The sequence below is a fragment of the Stegastes partitus genome, unplaced genomic scaffold (assembly GCF_000690725.1).
Source record: "Stegastes partitus isolate 25-593 unplaced genomic scaffold, Stegastes_partitus-1.0.2 Scaffold290, whole genome shotgun sequence".
NCBI lineage: Eukaryota > Metazoa > Chordata > Actinopteri > Pomacentridae > Stegastes > Stegastes partitus.
In genome coordinates, this window is record NW_007578021.1 from 125,421 (window position 1) to 138,767 (window position 13,347).

The following is a 13,347-nucleotide window of genomic DNA, read 5'->3' on the forward strand; positions in this document are numbered from 1 at the left end:
TGACTTGTAATTTTGTCTTGTTCCATGCGGGTGTCATTCATTTTGTTCAATCTTAGCTCTCTTCTGCCACCAGAGGGCTCATACATTCCTAGAAACAAGGACGAGGAGTAAAGAACAAACTATAGACATGTTATTACACAGCCTATATAAAAGAACTAATACTGATCTCATGATTACTGATAAACCATTAGCCATGGTTGCATCTGAAACCCTGAAAAGTAATGTTTATGTAGTATTAAGGTTAGATATAGATATGTAAGTACATATATTTTCAGGTGTGTAAAACACCCTGCATAGACACGTCTATATTGTATTAGCATCTGATATCTATTATATTTGTGCCTCTATTGCATGTTTATAAGCTTTTGTTCATTCTTCTATAAAAAAAAAACTTTGAAGAAGAAATTTGTTTTTTGCTGCAAACACTAAATACAGAACGTCTGGTGCTTGTGAATAATTGCATGTTGAAGTTACATTACTATTGTTGTGCCTGTGTCCGTTTATTTATTTTATCAAATGAGCAACATAAATAATAATACATTTATATAATTCTTTATAAAAATTTTGATGACACTTTAGGATTCTTTTGCTCTGAAAGTTTGTACACATCTACCCAAACTATTTGCTGCTGTTTCCAGCTTTGGTGGAACCATAGACTGATAATTCATTGTTCAGCACAAATATTTTCAATTTTCACAGTGTACATTTCAAACCTTACATTCCTGAGTACAGCCCTGTGATACTTGATTTTACTCTAAACTTTTCAAGTTGTTTAAATTTGTTTAGGTTGAATAAATGAAGGTCCCAATTTCAACTTGAAAGAATATTTTAGGTGACAAAACACTAAACAAAAAACATGAAATATCTCATGTATACAATAACGATCAACCAATAAACTAGTCATTTTTATTCAACTCAAAGGGCAAAACAAACAAAACACAAGCAAGAAGGATTGACAGAACAAAATTCAGTGAAACAATTCAAGATAGTACAAATAGGTAAAAAAAGAACAAAAACAAGAAAGGGGTCAAAGTTTTCTTAAAAAAAAAAAAAAAGAAAAAAAAATACAATAATATAAATTTTCACGTTTACTAAAATTATTTTTTAAAAGAAGGTAGTGTTACTTATTTAATAATTTTCATGAAAGTATGGCTCCAATATGACACAAAACAAGGATATTTATCAATATAATTTTGCTTATCTACACAAAATATTTCCACTGCGGCACCGCATTGCGTCATGACGCAAAACGTCTTACGTCACATAATTGCGGTCGAACCAACGAGGAAGTAGCACGAGAGCTGCGGCTGAAGATGTTTACGTTTAGTGTAACGCTCGTACGACAGTAAGTGAATATTTAATGAATTAATGTTCCTTTTATATTTATAAACGACTTGAAAATGAATACCGTGGTAGTGGTGCTGTTTTCTAGGAAAGCCCTGTATCCTGTCAGCTTGTGTTGACGCCTGGCGGCTGCATGTCTGTGCGGCTAACTTATCAACATTTAACTAACTTAACCAGCGCGTGCACTTTGTTTACTTGTTTCCTAACTAGCTGTTCACTGGAAGACCCAGCTATCGTCTTGTTGTCACTACTGAGGTATATTGTTATAGTTGAACTAATTCAGTGACATTGCTCTGTTTTCACACAGTGGGGAAACACAGTACAACAAGGACAAGCTGCTGCAAGGTAATAAAACTTTATTTATAAAACACTCAAAAACACAGTTATGAAGGGTTTTACATAAGGAAAGCATAACAAGTAAAATCAGACCACTATACAAGTACAAAGGCAAACAGGTAAAGTATTTAATTCAATTAAAAAAAATGTGGTAAAGATAAAAATGGTAAAGTGATAGAATGGAATTGATAAACATAAAGTATGAAAGATGTCATATTTTCTATCACCGCATTTCATCAATGTAACAACATCTATATATTGATGAATTAGTCTAGACATGTCTGGACATATCTGGACTAGTTCTTGCCCAACCCTGTCCATACTTTGTGTTATCAGGTCAAGGTGTGGACACTCCTCTGTCAGAGTTAGGCGCACAGCAAGGTGAAGCTGCAGGACAATACCTCAAAGACATCCCATTCAGCAATCTGTTTGTCAGCAACCTGCAGCGGGCTGTGCAGGTAAGACACTCATACATTTTTTATCTAGACTTTGTATTTATGTTACCGAGCGGGAAGTAAGTGTGGCATCTGGGCATCAAGTACAGGTACTATGCCATGCACAGATTAGATGACAATGAAAGGAAAATCACCGTCCTCCCGTCACCTGTGTTGTGCCTAAATAGATGTTTAATACTGATATAAAACTGTCAGATTACAGATATTTAATATAGCGTATAAAGAGTGAGCCTGGAGATATTCCATAATTTTCTTGTTGCTGACAAGACCCATGAAAACCAACAGATAAATTATTCTTTTTACAACTGTCCTCTTTGTCTCCTGAGCCAGATACAGTTTATTAACTACATTAAAAACACAAGGATGAGCCAGTCAGTTGCACTGCATGATACGCTCCCTCATGATGATGAATATTGGCCCTGCAGTTCAGTCTCAGTCAGTCCTACATACACTGTCCTGCTGGCAAAAATACTCTGTAAAGCACCCACTGTGCATTAATCATCTGCTGAAAATAGCCTCCAGCAAATACACTATTTGCTCCTGTTGGAATGATGTTTGCTAAAGACTGCAGTGCAGTGTTAAAATGATATTCATTCACATAAAGCTCTTCATTAGTAGTGAATGGGAGTCAATGACGAATGCGTTTTTATCTTTTAATCTTTTCATTTAATTTGTTGACAGTAAAAAATAAATAGAATGATTCCAGACTTAATGTTCAAAACTGTGTTATGAGATTTTTATAGATGTTTTTATTTCTTCAGTTTAAAGATTACATGTTCAAGTAAAGAAAATGCTTGTAAAGTCATGTCAGAATTAGATGGATGGTTGTTTTCAGCTTAACTGTCCAGCTAAAACAATTTAATGCTGACTAAATGTATTTGTCAGCTTTTTATGCACAGTCACAACCTAGTAATGTTATTACAATGATTTCTGGGGATGTTTTACGTGTTGTTTTTGCTGGAACTTGTCCTGTTGGCTGATTAAAATTTACTAGAAATAAGACTGCAGTTGTGCAACATCCTTTGTCAGTGACCTATGCTAGTTAAGTGATTCCAGATCCAAACTAATACATTTCTCTTTCCCGGAGAATCAAAATCTGTCCTCAGAAAAGCATCTGAAATTTACAACTACTGTAGAACTGCGTACAAATGTGTCAGGATATGTTGTTTAAAGGAAATCAACGAGCATTCATATTATTGGTCATGTCAGTATGATTCAGATTATATTTGTGCATATTTACATTCAGCAGGTCACAAAAGAAATGATTTTTAAAAAGTATTAAATTTAAGTAGTGATGTGGATGTATGTGGGATAGTAATATACGAGGGAACGAAAAGAAAAGTTTGTGTACATACGTGGACCTAAGTATATCATAGTTTTGTATAGTTTTTCCCCGCTAGCATTTTAGAAAAATTAAGGATTTCGATGTTAGTTAAAACTAACTAGTAAGCACCAAACAGAATAAAGGGAGCAACAATTCCGTTTTGTGGCTCCTTTCATTCAGTTTTATTGACTTTTTGAACCTAATGCTTTTCCCACTGAGATTTTGTGGATTAAGACACAACTAAATGAACTTATTCTACATTGTTTTAAATCCACAGGCTGACAGTGGGATTGATTATCTTAGAGGATACTTATGGTGAACAGTGTGAGTAACACTGCACAGCAAATTAAGTTATTTTTTACATCTTCATGCATTAGGCTAATAAATGGTTTTCATCAGAGGATACAAAATAGTGACGTGATTGTTGTCGCTGTCGAAGCTTTAGTCCTCTGCATGTATTTAAACATGTATGTTTGGAAAACGGTTGAGCCATGAGTATCTTATTCATGTGCGAAGAACTCAGGTAAACTGGTGAAATGTCCCCCAATTATGAAGGAAATGGGAAAAACAGGATGCATGTGAATGACTTCCAGATATGAAATAGCTGTGTGAGCATTCATGTGTCTGTGGTCTTTGACTCACTAATGACTTTTAATTTTTTTGTCCATGACAGACTCTTCTGGCAGTTGCAAATGTATTGAGTCAGTAATTTCCAGTTTGTGTTTCCTCCATCAGACAGCTGAAATAATTCGGAGGAACAACACTCACTGTTCTGGCACCGAGATGGTTCTGGAGCCGTTACTCAGAGAAAGGGTAAGATCAGTTTACTTTACACGGCTGCCAAATAATAAAACTCTACATGTATCACTACAGGGTTTTGGTGTCTGGCCTCTAAACTGTGGTTTTGTTGCTGATGCAGGGTTTCGGTGTTGCTGAAGGACGTCCCAAGGAGGATCTGAAGAACATGGCCAATGCTTCTGGTCAGTCGTGTCGTGACTACACACCACCTGGAGGAGAGACGACAGAGCAGGTGAGTCACACAGAGTCACTACACCTTTTAGAAATGGAGAACAGATGCTTTGCAACTCAAGGTTAGGAAAGTGTTGCTTGTGCAACAGCGTCATGTAGTGTTCATTTAACGGCACTGCAATTTAAACATGAAAAAATGTGTCTGAGAAGAATCCTTAGACCTTTTGAAACTCAAATAAAAGAGAGACTTTAGGACATTTCAACACTAATTAATAGCCAAATTCCTTATAGCCCCGTCAGCTTGTGTCCTGGTGTTGTCATTACTCTGTCATGGCTGACTTGGACACTTGTATAGAAAAAGAAACATAATTTTATTCCTACTTTCTTTTGTAAAAAATACATCACATCCACACAAGCCCTGCTTTTTTAAACCTCGGCCATTTGGAAACACCAAACCAGAATGGAAGCACTGTCAAAAGCATGCCAAACCAACCGGCAGCGATGTAACCTCTAAACCATGGACAGTTTGAAGTCTGGGAAAAAGTTATTACTGATTCCAACAATGGTGCATGAAGACAGGTGAGGAATCGTATGTGTAGAAGGATTCTGACGCCTCTGTTCATCAAGCTAGTGGAGGAGTATCAGTACATTTATGTGTAAACGTGTAAAAAGTCCTGCTACCAAGATTAGCACAAAATTGCGGCTTTTAAACAAGAGAGATATTTGGAAATTGCTATTTTTGGTGCTGTCATGTAGGCTATGAGAGGAGAGAGATGGGAGTGATGTCTACGTTGCTGTTGGGTGTCCACTTACTTTGCACTCTGCTGCATTGTGTTGTTTTTTTTTTAGCATTATATTAGCTTAAGATGTAATAGAATTGTATCATTTAATCATCCATCCATCCATCCATCATCTATACACCGCTTAATCCTCACGAGGGTCGCGGGGGGGCTGGAGTCTATCCCAGCTAACTTAGGGTGAAGGCAGGGGACACCTGGACAGGTCACCAGTCTATCACAGAGCCACACTTAGAGACAGACAACCAAGCACACTCACATTCACACCTACGGACAATTTAGAGTCATCATTTAATCATTCAGTCATTAAATATGGAGGAAATTTTTACTGCACATTAATAATGCATGCCTTATGCAGTATTTCTTAGTTGCCTCCTTTTTTCAAGGCTGTAACTAACAATTATTTAATTATCAATTAAGCTGCTAAATATTTTCTCTATTAAGTAGTTGTTTTTTTCTGTAAAATGTACTAAAAAAAGTCATATTATCCACTGCATCAGATGCTGTGTTTCTGTTGAACATCAGTCCAGAGATATTCAGGGAGCAGTCAGTGACACCTGCTGACGAAAAGAGAGAAGACGCGTCTCGTATGATAATTAACTGATAATATGAGCACAGCGCAGTCACCCTTTGCAGCCTTTTGAAAACTAACTGTAGTTCTTTTTTTCTTCTTCTTCCTCCTTCTTGCATTGCATTGTCAAATTCTTTGCCAAATATGTCAGTAAGATAATTAGTTATGGTTAAGTTTACTGCAGCAGTAACAGTAGTTGAGTGGCTTGATGCAGCTGTTTAGCCAACCATGTGTTTTAGTTTCAGTTCATTGCAAATTACACCTACCGACAATCATCAAGAGCTAAATACCTGTCTGACAGGTATATTTAGACTTGTCACTAAAGGTTGACTATGAGTTAGATATAAGCCACAGTCAGAGCCTGTCTTTGTGAAATATAGAGGAAAAACACACGAGAAGCTCCAACAAGCAGCTTTTTTGGCACCTTTGCTCAAAAAGTTGCTGCTAATCATACAAGTAAACATTTCAGCATTTAATTCTTTGTGTACAGTTTGCATAAGGACACAGAGTTTGACAGCTAACAGGAAGCAAACAGGGACTCTGCTGAGTTTATGACTCTTAACTGCTGCCTGCTTGCACTTTCAGACCTGCAGGAATCAGTTTAATCTCTCAGCTTCACTGTCACCTTGCTTTCAGGTGAGGCTGCGATTCAAAAAATTCCTCAAACTCCTTTTCAAGCAAATGCTCGATGAGCACAGCTTGTCAGGACCGGAGGCCTCTTCAGGGGCATCAACAGCTGGAGATGCTGCAGCCTCGGACGTCCCTCCAGGCGGCTCGGCCGATGACGGTCTTCAGGGAGTGTCGGTCCACGCTCTGGTGGTGAGCCACGGCGCTTACATTCGTGTTGCTGTCAGGCACCTTGTGGAGGACTTGAAGTGTACTATACCTGCAGGCGTGAAGAATTCACATCTGTTCTCGCCCTGTCCTAACACGGGCATCAGCCGCTTTATTCTCACTCTGAGCCAGTCTGAGTCTGGGCCGGTGCTCACTGCTGGTCGCTGTGTTTTTGCCAACAGAAAGACCCACCTAGAAAACTGCTCAGAATAGTGTGAAAGGAGTAAAGTTTCATGTCTGTGTGCATACGTACACAGTGTCTAATGGATGATAGGACTATCATAAACACAAAAGGGGAAAAAAAAGCTTCAACGTTACCACAGGTAACTGAATGCAACAATGCACAGGGTAAATGTTTTAATCATGTTTACTGTGGATCAATCTCTAAACTCATTGTGCAGTACTGTCATGTTATGAATCAATATCCTTCCACCTGTATGCCAATATGGACTTGTGTGTCATTTTTAAAATTGGTAATTTATTTGCCTATTTTATTACATTATACCAAAGTCTAAATTATTTAATGTATTCTGAACACTATCAGTAGGTTTTTCATTTCCAGCGTGATGTGTGTCCTGTTGTTGCAGTTGTGGTGCTGCTCATTTTACTTGTGCAATACAACATGAAAGCACTGACTCGTTGTTGAGTTTCTGTTTAGCAAAAACGTTTTTATGCTCAAAAATAATCCAGTATAAATACAGGTTTCACATATAACAGAATTCTGTGAAACTGTTGCATAATGCCACATATCACAGTTTTTTGGGGGGGGTCTTTTTCATTTTTATGGAATTACTGGGACATGCAGCCCATCATAACCTTGATATTCAAAACACAACATGATAAAATTACATCCTCCGTTGTACAAAGGTATTCTAATACATTAGAAAATATAAGGGAGGAGGCCTGTTTTGTTATTTATACTTTGAGAAAGAGTTTTAATGTTTATCTAACCCGTTCTGCTCTTCTGTCGACTCCACTGCTGTCAACTAATGACTGCACAGATGTCGTGCATGTTATGTTCATTGACACTAGAAAATCTAGTTTTTCAATCAATCCAAGCATATTCACGAAAAGAAAAAAAACACTATATATGGGAACTGTTTGAAGTATTTCACTTGAATGTGTCAGTGTTCATCTCCTACACATTTCTGAGGTAAATAGGACTTTTTACTCCACTGACTTACAGATGCGGGGCCGCTTTTAAAGATATTAAGAATCAAATACCAAACACCAAACCCTTGAACTGTCAATCTAATTTTCATGTTAATGCAACAATAATGTGAGTCTTAAAGGAGCCATTGTGCTGCATAATTAGTTCTTTTACTGACACAATTTTACACTTTGGCTTCAGGCAGGTTTTGAAAGCAGGACTTCTACTTGTGATATTATGAAGCGATGGCATTATTATTTCTAATGCTAACAGCAGTCAGGTAAAAGCAACACACACTATTTGCTGATATCTGAAGACGCTTAGTTGCTCCTCTTTGACGATAAATCAGTTTCCAGAGTCAGGAAAAGGAAAAGGTCAGAGCACCCTGTGGCTCTGCTCTGTAGTCACCACTGAAATGTGCAGACTTTTAACAGTTGTTACCCGACTTTAATATTCTGCTGCCAGTATCTTAGAACATTATTTTGATATTAATATAATTAACTTCAAATAAATCCCTTTGTCATTCTCCTTGGTTAGTGTAGCCTTAAAGCAATAGTCTGACAGTTTGGTAAAGATGCTTTCTGGTAGGGAGTAAATGAGACGTCTCCATCTAGGACTATGAAGTCATTCTAAACACATCTCCAAGACTTACAAATGGCATATTTTGTGTTTAATTAGTAGGAAAATGAAGTCTCAAAATGACGTTTTATGTGCCCGCGTTGTTCCGTATTTTGTCGCCACACGACTTTGTGGTTAGGAACAGTAAATTCCTGGAAATCCTTTCTTGTTGCCCATCAACTGCAAAAACCAAGCACAGCTTTTTTTCCCCTAAATGCTAACGTCTCCATCAAGAGGTCAAAAGTTAATATACGACTTTGACCAGTTTACCACGAGTTAAAGTAAAGCTGCCGCTGAAGTGTATTTTTAGTCCGATGTGACTCAGCTGTAGAGCGTGGGCCTGTTTGCTAATTAGATGGAAGAAAAGTGCAGGATATTCACTAATGAGAGGAACTGCACAGTAACTGGGTCAGTGTTAAACCTGCTTACACATTCACGACTTCCTCTCACATAGTACACGCTGTCTTATTCAAATAGTGAGCCGGCATGGGCCAAGGCTTGAGTGAAATAACACACGGACACGAAATGTTTTTTCCTTTATTAGTTTATTTTGTCCCAAGTTCAAGCAACACTCCATCTACAACTCCAGCTCATACATTCAAAGACAAACCATGTTTTTGTTTATGTACACTTTAACTGCATCCTTATAAATACCATAAATAACAATAAAGGAATGGATTTAAATAAATAAATACTCTTTGGGACAGGTTTTCTTGTGTTTGCTGGTGGTGCCCAGCACCTGTAAAAGTCACATAGCAAGAGTTCAGATTTGATATCAAGATTTCTGCTCTGTAAAGGTTATTTACCCTGTAGTTCTATTTCTTCAAGTCATGAATTAGATTGTATCACTGGTGGAAAAATACACAAATACAGATATATGACCACATCAGATACTGTACGTGACTGCAGTAAAATTTCTTTTAGGTCTAGTAACTGGCAAGTAACAAATGTTAAATATTAAAATCACCAAAATGTAAGTATTAAAGTCAGCCTTAGCTCTACTAAATGCAACCCTTCAGTATATTGTGTATATGTTGTCATTTTTAGTCTTGCCTGTGTAGTGTCACACCAATAGACAGGGCTGTCAGTCCTCCAGAGGTAGGCTAAGTTAGGCTTCTGTCACTCTGAATCGGGGGTTTCTCAGACCAGCTGTAAAAACCTCAATGAAAAGAGACTGCACAAAAAAGCACACGTGAATTTGGGATTATTGATCTTTGCTGCTTTTGTGATATTCCTGCATATTAGTGAGCATCCTGGCTTCAGGGAAACCAAACCAGGTTCATGAATAATTCAACCATTTCTCATCGAGAGAGGATGTCCACTATGTAGGGGAAATTCATTTGAATCATTTATGTGGATTATTTAGGCCACTAATATCTTCCTTTAAAGTCTTGCATACAGGCTAAATTACACAATTTGTTGATTTAAACTCCTAAAATTACAACATCTCTAACTAAATGGACAGAAAAAGGAAAGTTACAGGTGGGGTTGAGACCATTTAAGACCATGTGAATTGTGCAAAAGGGGTTGCGAGTCAAGTCTAACACTTTGTACATTCAGTGTATAAACACACTGCTTTTCTTAATGTTTGATGCCTGAAAATATATGTAGGTATTATTATTATTATTAAGTCAGTGTGACAAAGAGGAAGCAGCCTCATTGCTCTCCTCTAATTAAAGTCAGGTCTTAATGCCTTTTCCCTCATAGAATCTAGAATGTTAAACTGGACTCACGCAGAGTAAGTGAAGGGTAAAACTTGAAAATCAGCCCATGATCCCGGAGCTCCGGGGGCTGGCCGGGTTGGAAGAATGCACGTTCCAGGGGTCGTGGGTTGCCGGAGCCAGCGGGGTCTCCCGGGACACGTTGCGCCCATCGTCCCCGGCCTCCACCTCCACTTCCACCTCCAGGTCGGCGTCGTCCTCCTGCACGGCCCGGGAGTCCGAGCCCTCCTCCGTCTGGCCCAGGTAGACGTTGTGCGGGTCTGAGGGGTCCACCACCTGGTTCCTCTTCTCCCGGTGCAGCAGGAGGCGCTCCAGCGGCACCGTGTTCTTCTTGGGCAGGAAAAGAGAGGTCTGCGGCACGTTCTGACCCGCTGAGAACACCTGCCGGGAGCCTTCCAGGTTGAAGAGGATGCCGGTCCGGCTGGAGTAGTACACGTCCCGGTTGTTCTCCAGAAGCCTGTGGTTGAACAGACAGTCGTCTCTGAGGCAGGTGGGCTGAAAAGGAGAAGCAGAGGAACACAGTTAAACAAACTTTTCTTTTTTATTTATTTTTTAATGCAAAACCTCAAATATTGGTTTTGTTTGTGAAATTTAAACTTTTGTCAGATGTTAGAAAAGAATCACACCAGAATCTTATTTTTCGCAGCTGTAAGAGAAGTAAACTAAAACAGAAGATAGTTTTGCAAAAATACACAAAATAATCCATTTTAAAGTAGATAAAAATTTGTTGGGGTTGATCATTTCCACAACATTTCTAATGCAATTCGGTTTTCTCGATTCTCGGGTTTCTTTATTTTCTCTCTCCCTTATTCGTCTACTTTGTCGCCTGATCAATTTCGTCGAAAGCTGATAGTAGAAAACCCGTTTCAAAAGAAAAAAGTGGAAGAAGCTTCAGTTTCTTGGCTTGATATCAACGAAAAAATAAAAAGAAATATAGGTAATGCTGTGCGTAAAAGTTCGGAAAACTCTTTACAATACGCGCAAATTCCACATTTGGTGCTAAAAATGAACATTATCATTATAAAAGCGTTTTCTGGACCGATTGAGATCATAGTGACACTTAAAAAGTGCTGGAGAATTATTTAAAAAGTAAAGAAATTATTCTAAAGACATCCAATACAGTGCGTTTATAGTTAAACGCGATGAAAAAACGTTGCGTAAAACCTCTTAAAGTTCCACAACAAACAAACAAAGCAGAAAATTAAAAGTAGTTATTTGCTTACAGAGCTGAACGGGTTTCCCTCCAGATCCATGCACAGGTAGCGGCTGCTTTTGACGCCGAGGATGGCGATGCGCTCCCTTGTTTCAGCTTTCAGTAAAATCACACCTGCAGAGGAGAAAGAGCAAAGAGCGCACAGAGTTAAAGACGGAACTTTGGCACATAACAGATTTGGTGAAAAATGGAAAGCCTTTCTTACTGTATGAGCTCCTGGCTGTGGTTTTACGCACGGTGCCATCTAATTTGATCTCCAAGTAGAAGTTGTTGAGGTCTGTGGATGTCTGCAGGTGGACATATCTCCGCGGGTTGCCCCAGTTGGATCCAACCAGCGGCGACGGGTTCGGGGCCGCTTCCCCGAGAGGAAATCCCTGCAGAACAGCGAGCAGGAGCGCCAGCACGGTGTCTCTCATCCCCAGTCGTCTGTTGACGTCCATCCTGGATCAATCCGGTGGTTTCCACTGCGAGCTGCTGGAAGTTTTCAGATGCTCTGTTGTCCCAAACTTTGGAGACAGTTCCTATTTAAAGCCCCCCGAGTGCCACTCCTGCTCACATCCTTTGCGTAAAAAAAAGAAACTCGCCCCCAAAGCAGATGTGCGGGTTTGCTGCAGCGGAAGGGCCACTTCCACCTCTGTCTGTTTATCCCCATGCTGGTGGTCAGACAACAGGACTCTTATTTTTGGGTACATGTCTTGACTCATCCACCTTAAACGGTTTCCAAATAGAAAGGTGTGTTGGGCAATGTAAAGGAAAAAGCAGGATTTTCTTTTGAATCAAATCAGGCATGGATTTTTCTTTCTATAACAGCTAAATCTGATTAGAAACTTAAATTACATAAAGAATTTGCAGCTTCTTAAAAATATCACAGATTTGTTTAATCACAAAGTAAAAAGTTAGTTCAGTTTGGTGCCTTTACGCACCTGCACAATTCAACATGTACACAGTTTCACCAGCAGAGGGAGACACTCCCTCATCTATATTGTTTGCACTGGGAGACTAAAATGACTGCTAAAACTCGACTATAGGATGCTGGAGTTTTAACATAGGACCATTACACTGTATTTGAGTCTGTGAGAACACTTAGACAGCTTCTCCTGAAAATAAAATGAATTTCAGCTCCTGGAAATCAAACTCATACCCAATTACCAGTTTGAGGAAGTTTGTGAAATGTAATGCATTTGAATCCATAAATGTGCAAAACACACATACAAAGTGTTAAATCCCTCTACACACCAGCAGTGGAACGTACATGTAATCATGGTGCATTTTAGAGCGCAGTTTAGAACTGTTTTATGGTCATTATGCTTTTAAACTACTATTTATGCTTTTTCAGTCTTTTACTCCACATTCTTTAATTTGCAGGTTACTTTGATTACAATATTTTACATCTAAAAGAAGCATCTGATTTAAAAAAAATACACTAAAAGTCATGTCCATGAGTGGCTAGCAGTTCCGCAAAAGAGCGATTTCTATGTAAAAACCAAGAGTCCAAAAAAATCTGTGAAGTTTTGTGTTGCAGAACTTTATTGTCCCAATAGTCTCATGACCCCTCAGATTTATCTGGTGACCTGCAGAGGAGACTCGACCCCTATGTTGGAATCCACTGCACTAAACTACCAAACTGTATATAGAATAATGAAACTACACTGTAAAAAATACTTTCTGTATACAGGAAAGTATCGTTAATTTGTTTGTTCAATGAGGGATGCACTTAGTTTCTGCACTATTAAGCCTGATTATTAGTATTATGGCATTAGTCAACCTTATATATAGGCATTTCAATGATTATATATCTTTCTTTAAATGTTTAAAAACCTCCAAAAAAGAAATATGATCTCACGCTGCATTTTATTTATGGAAAATGAATGTATGTTGATGAGATTGGTATTTTCTGTTACTTTTACAGTATTTTTAATGCCCCAGCTGCTGGAATGTGGCTGTTTTGGTAGAACTTGGTCCTCAGGTCCCTCACCAGTGGCAAGTTGGTGTATCTCTGCTTCTTCCTCTCCAAC

The 13,347-nt window shown here is 38.6% G+C and overlaps 2 protein-coding genes across 2 annotated transcripts; one reads left to right on the plus strand and one right to left on the minus strand.

Annotated features, from left to right (window-relative positions):
- The first annotated feature begins 1,272 nt into the window (after positions 1–1,272).
- tigarb (TP53 induced glycolysis regulatory phosphatase b) lies at positions 1,273–7,265 on the plus strand. Its single transcript, XM_008282922.1, has 6 exons — positions 1,273–1,345; positions 1,652–1,689; positions 2,017–2,138; positions 4,195–4,272; positions 4,379–4,489; positions 6,433–7,265. The coding sequence occupies exons 1-6, from the start codon at positions 1,314–1,316 to the stop codon at positions 6,841–6,843; spliced, it is 792 nt and encodes a 263-aa protein (XP_008281144.1). The 5' UTR covers positions 1,273–1,313; the 3' UTR covers positions 6,844–7,265.
- Positions 7,266–10,161: 2,896 nt separating this feature from the next.
- On the minus strand, positions 10,162–11,772 carry fgf23 (fibroblast growth factor 23). Its single transcript, XM_008282923.1, has 3 exons — positions 11,538–11,772; positions 11,343–11,446; positions 10,162–10,614 (listed from the first exon to the last, which is right to left on the minus strand). Exons 1-3 carry the CDS (start codon positions 11,770–11,772, stop codon positions 10,162–10,164), a joined length of 792 nt encoding a protein of 263 aa, XP_008281145.1.
- Between the last annotated feature and the right edge of the window lie 1,575 nt (positions 11,773–13,347).

Excerpts from the sequence above, each read along its gene's own strand:
- tigarb (XM_008282922.1), top strand. The coding sequence starts at position 1,314 with ATGTTTACGTTTAGTGTAACGCTCGTACGACA. Across the intron at positions 1,690-2,016 it reads CAAGGACAAGCTGCTGCAAG|GTCAAGGTGTGGACACTCCT; the intron begins GTAATAAAACTT and ends TTGTGTTATCAG. Across the intron at positions 4,490-6,432 it reads GAGGAGAGACGACAGAGCAG|GTGAGGCTGCGATTCAAAAA; the intron begins GTGAGTCACACA and ends CCTTGCTTTCAG.
- fgf23 (XM_008282923.1), bottom strand. The coding sequence starts at position 11,772 with ATGGACGTCAACAGACGACTGGGGATGAGAGACACCGTGCTGGCGCTC. Across the intron at positions 11,447-11,537 it reads CACAGCCAGGAGCTCATACA|GTGTGATTTTACTGAAAGCT; the intron begins GTAAGAAAGGCT and ends TCTCCTCTGCAG. Across the intron at positions 10,615-11,342 it reads AGGGAAACCCGTTCAGCTCT|CCCACCTGCCTCAGAGACGA; the intron begins GTAAGCAAATAA and ends TCTCCTTTTCAG.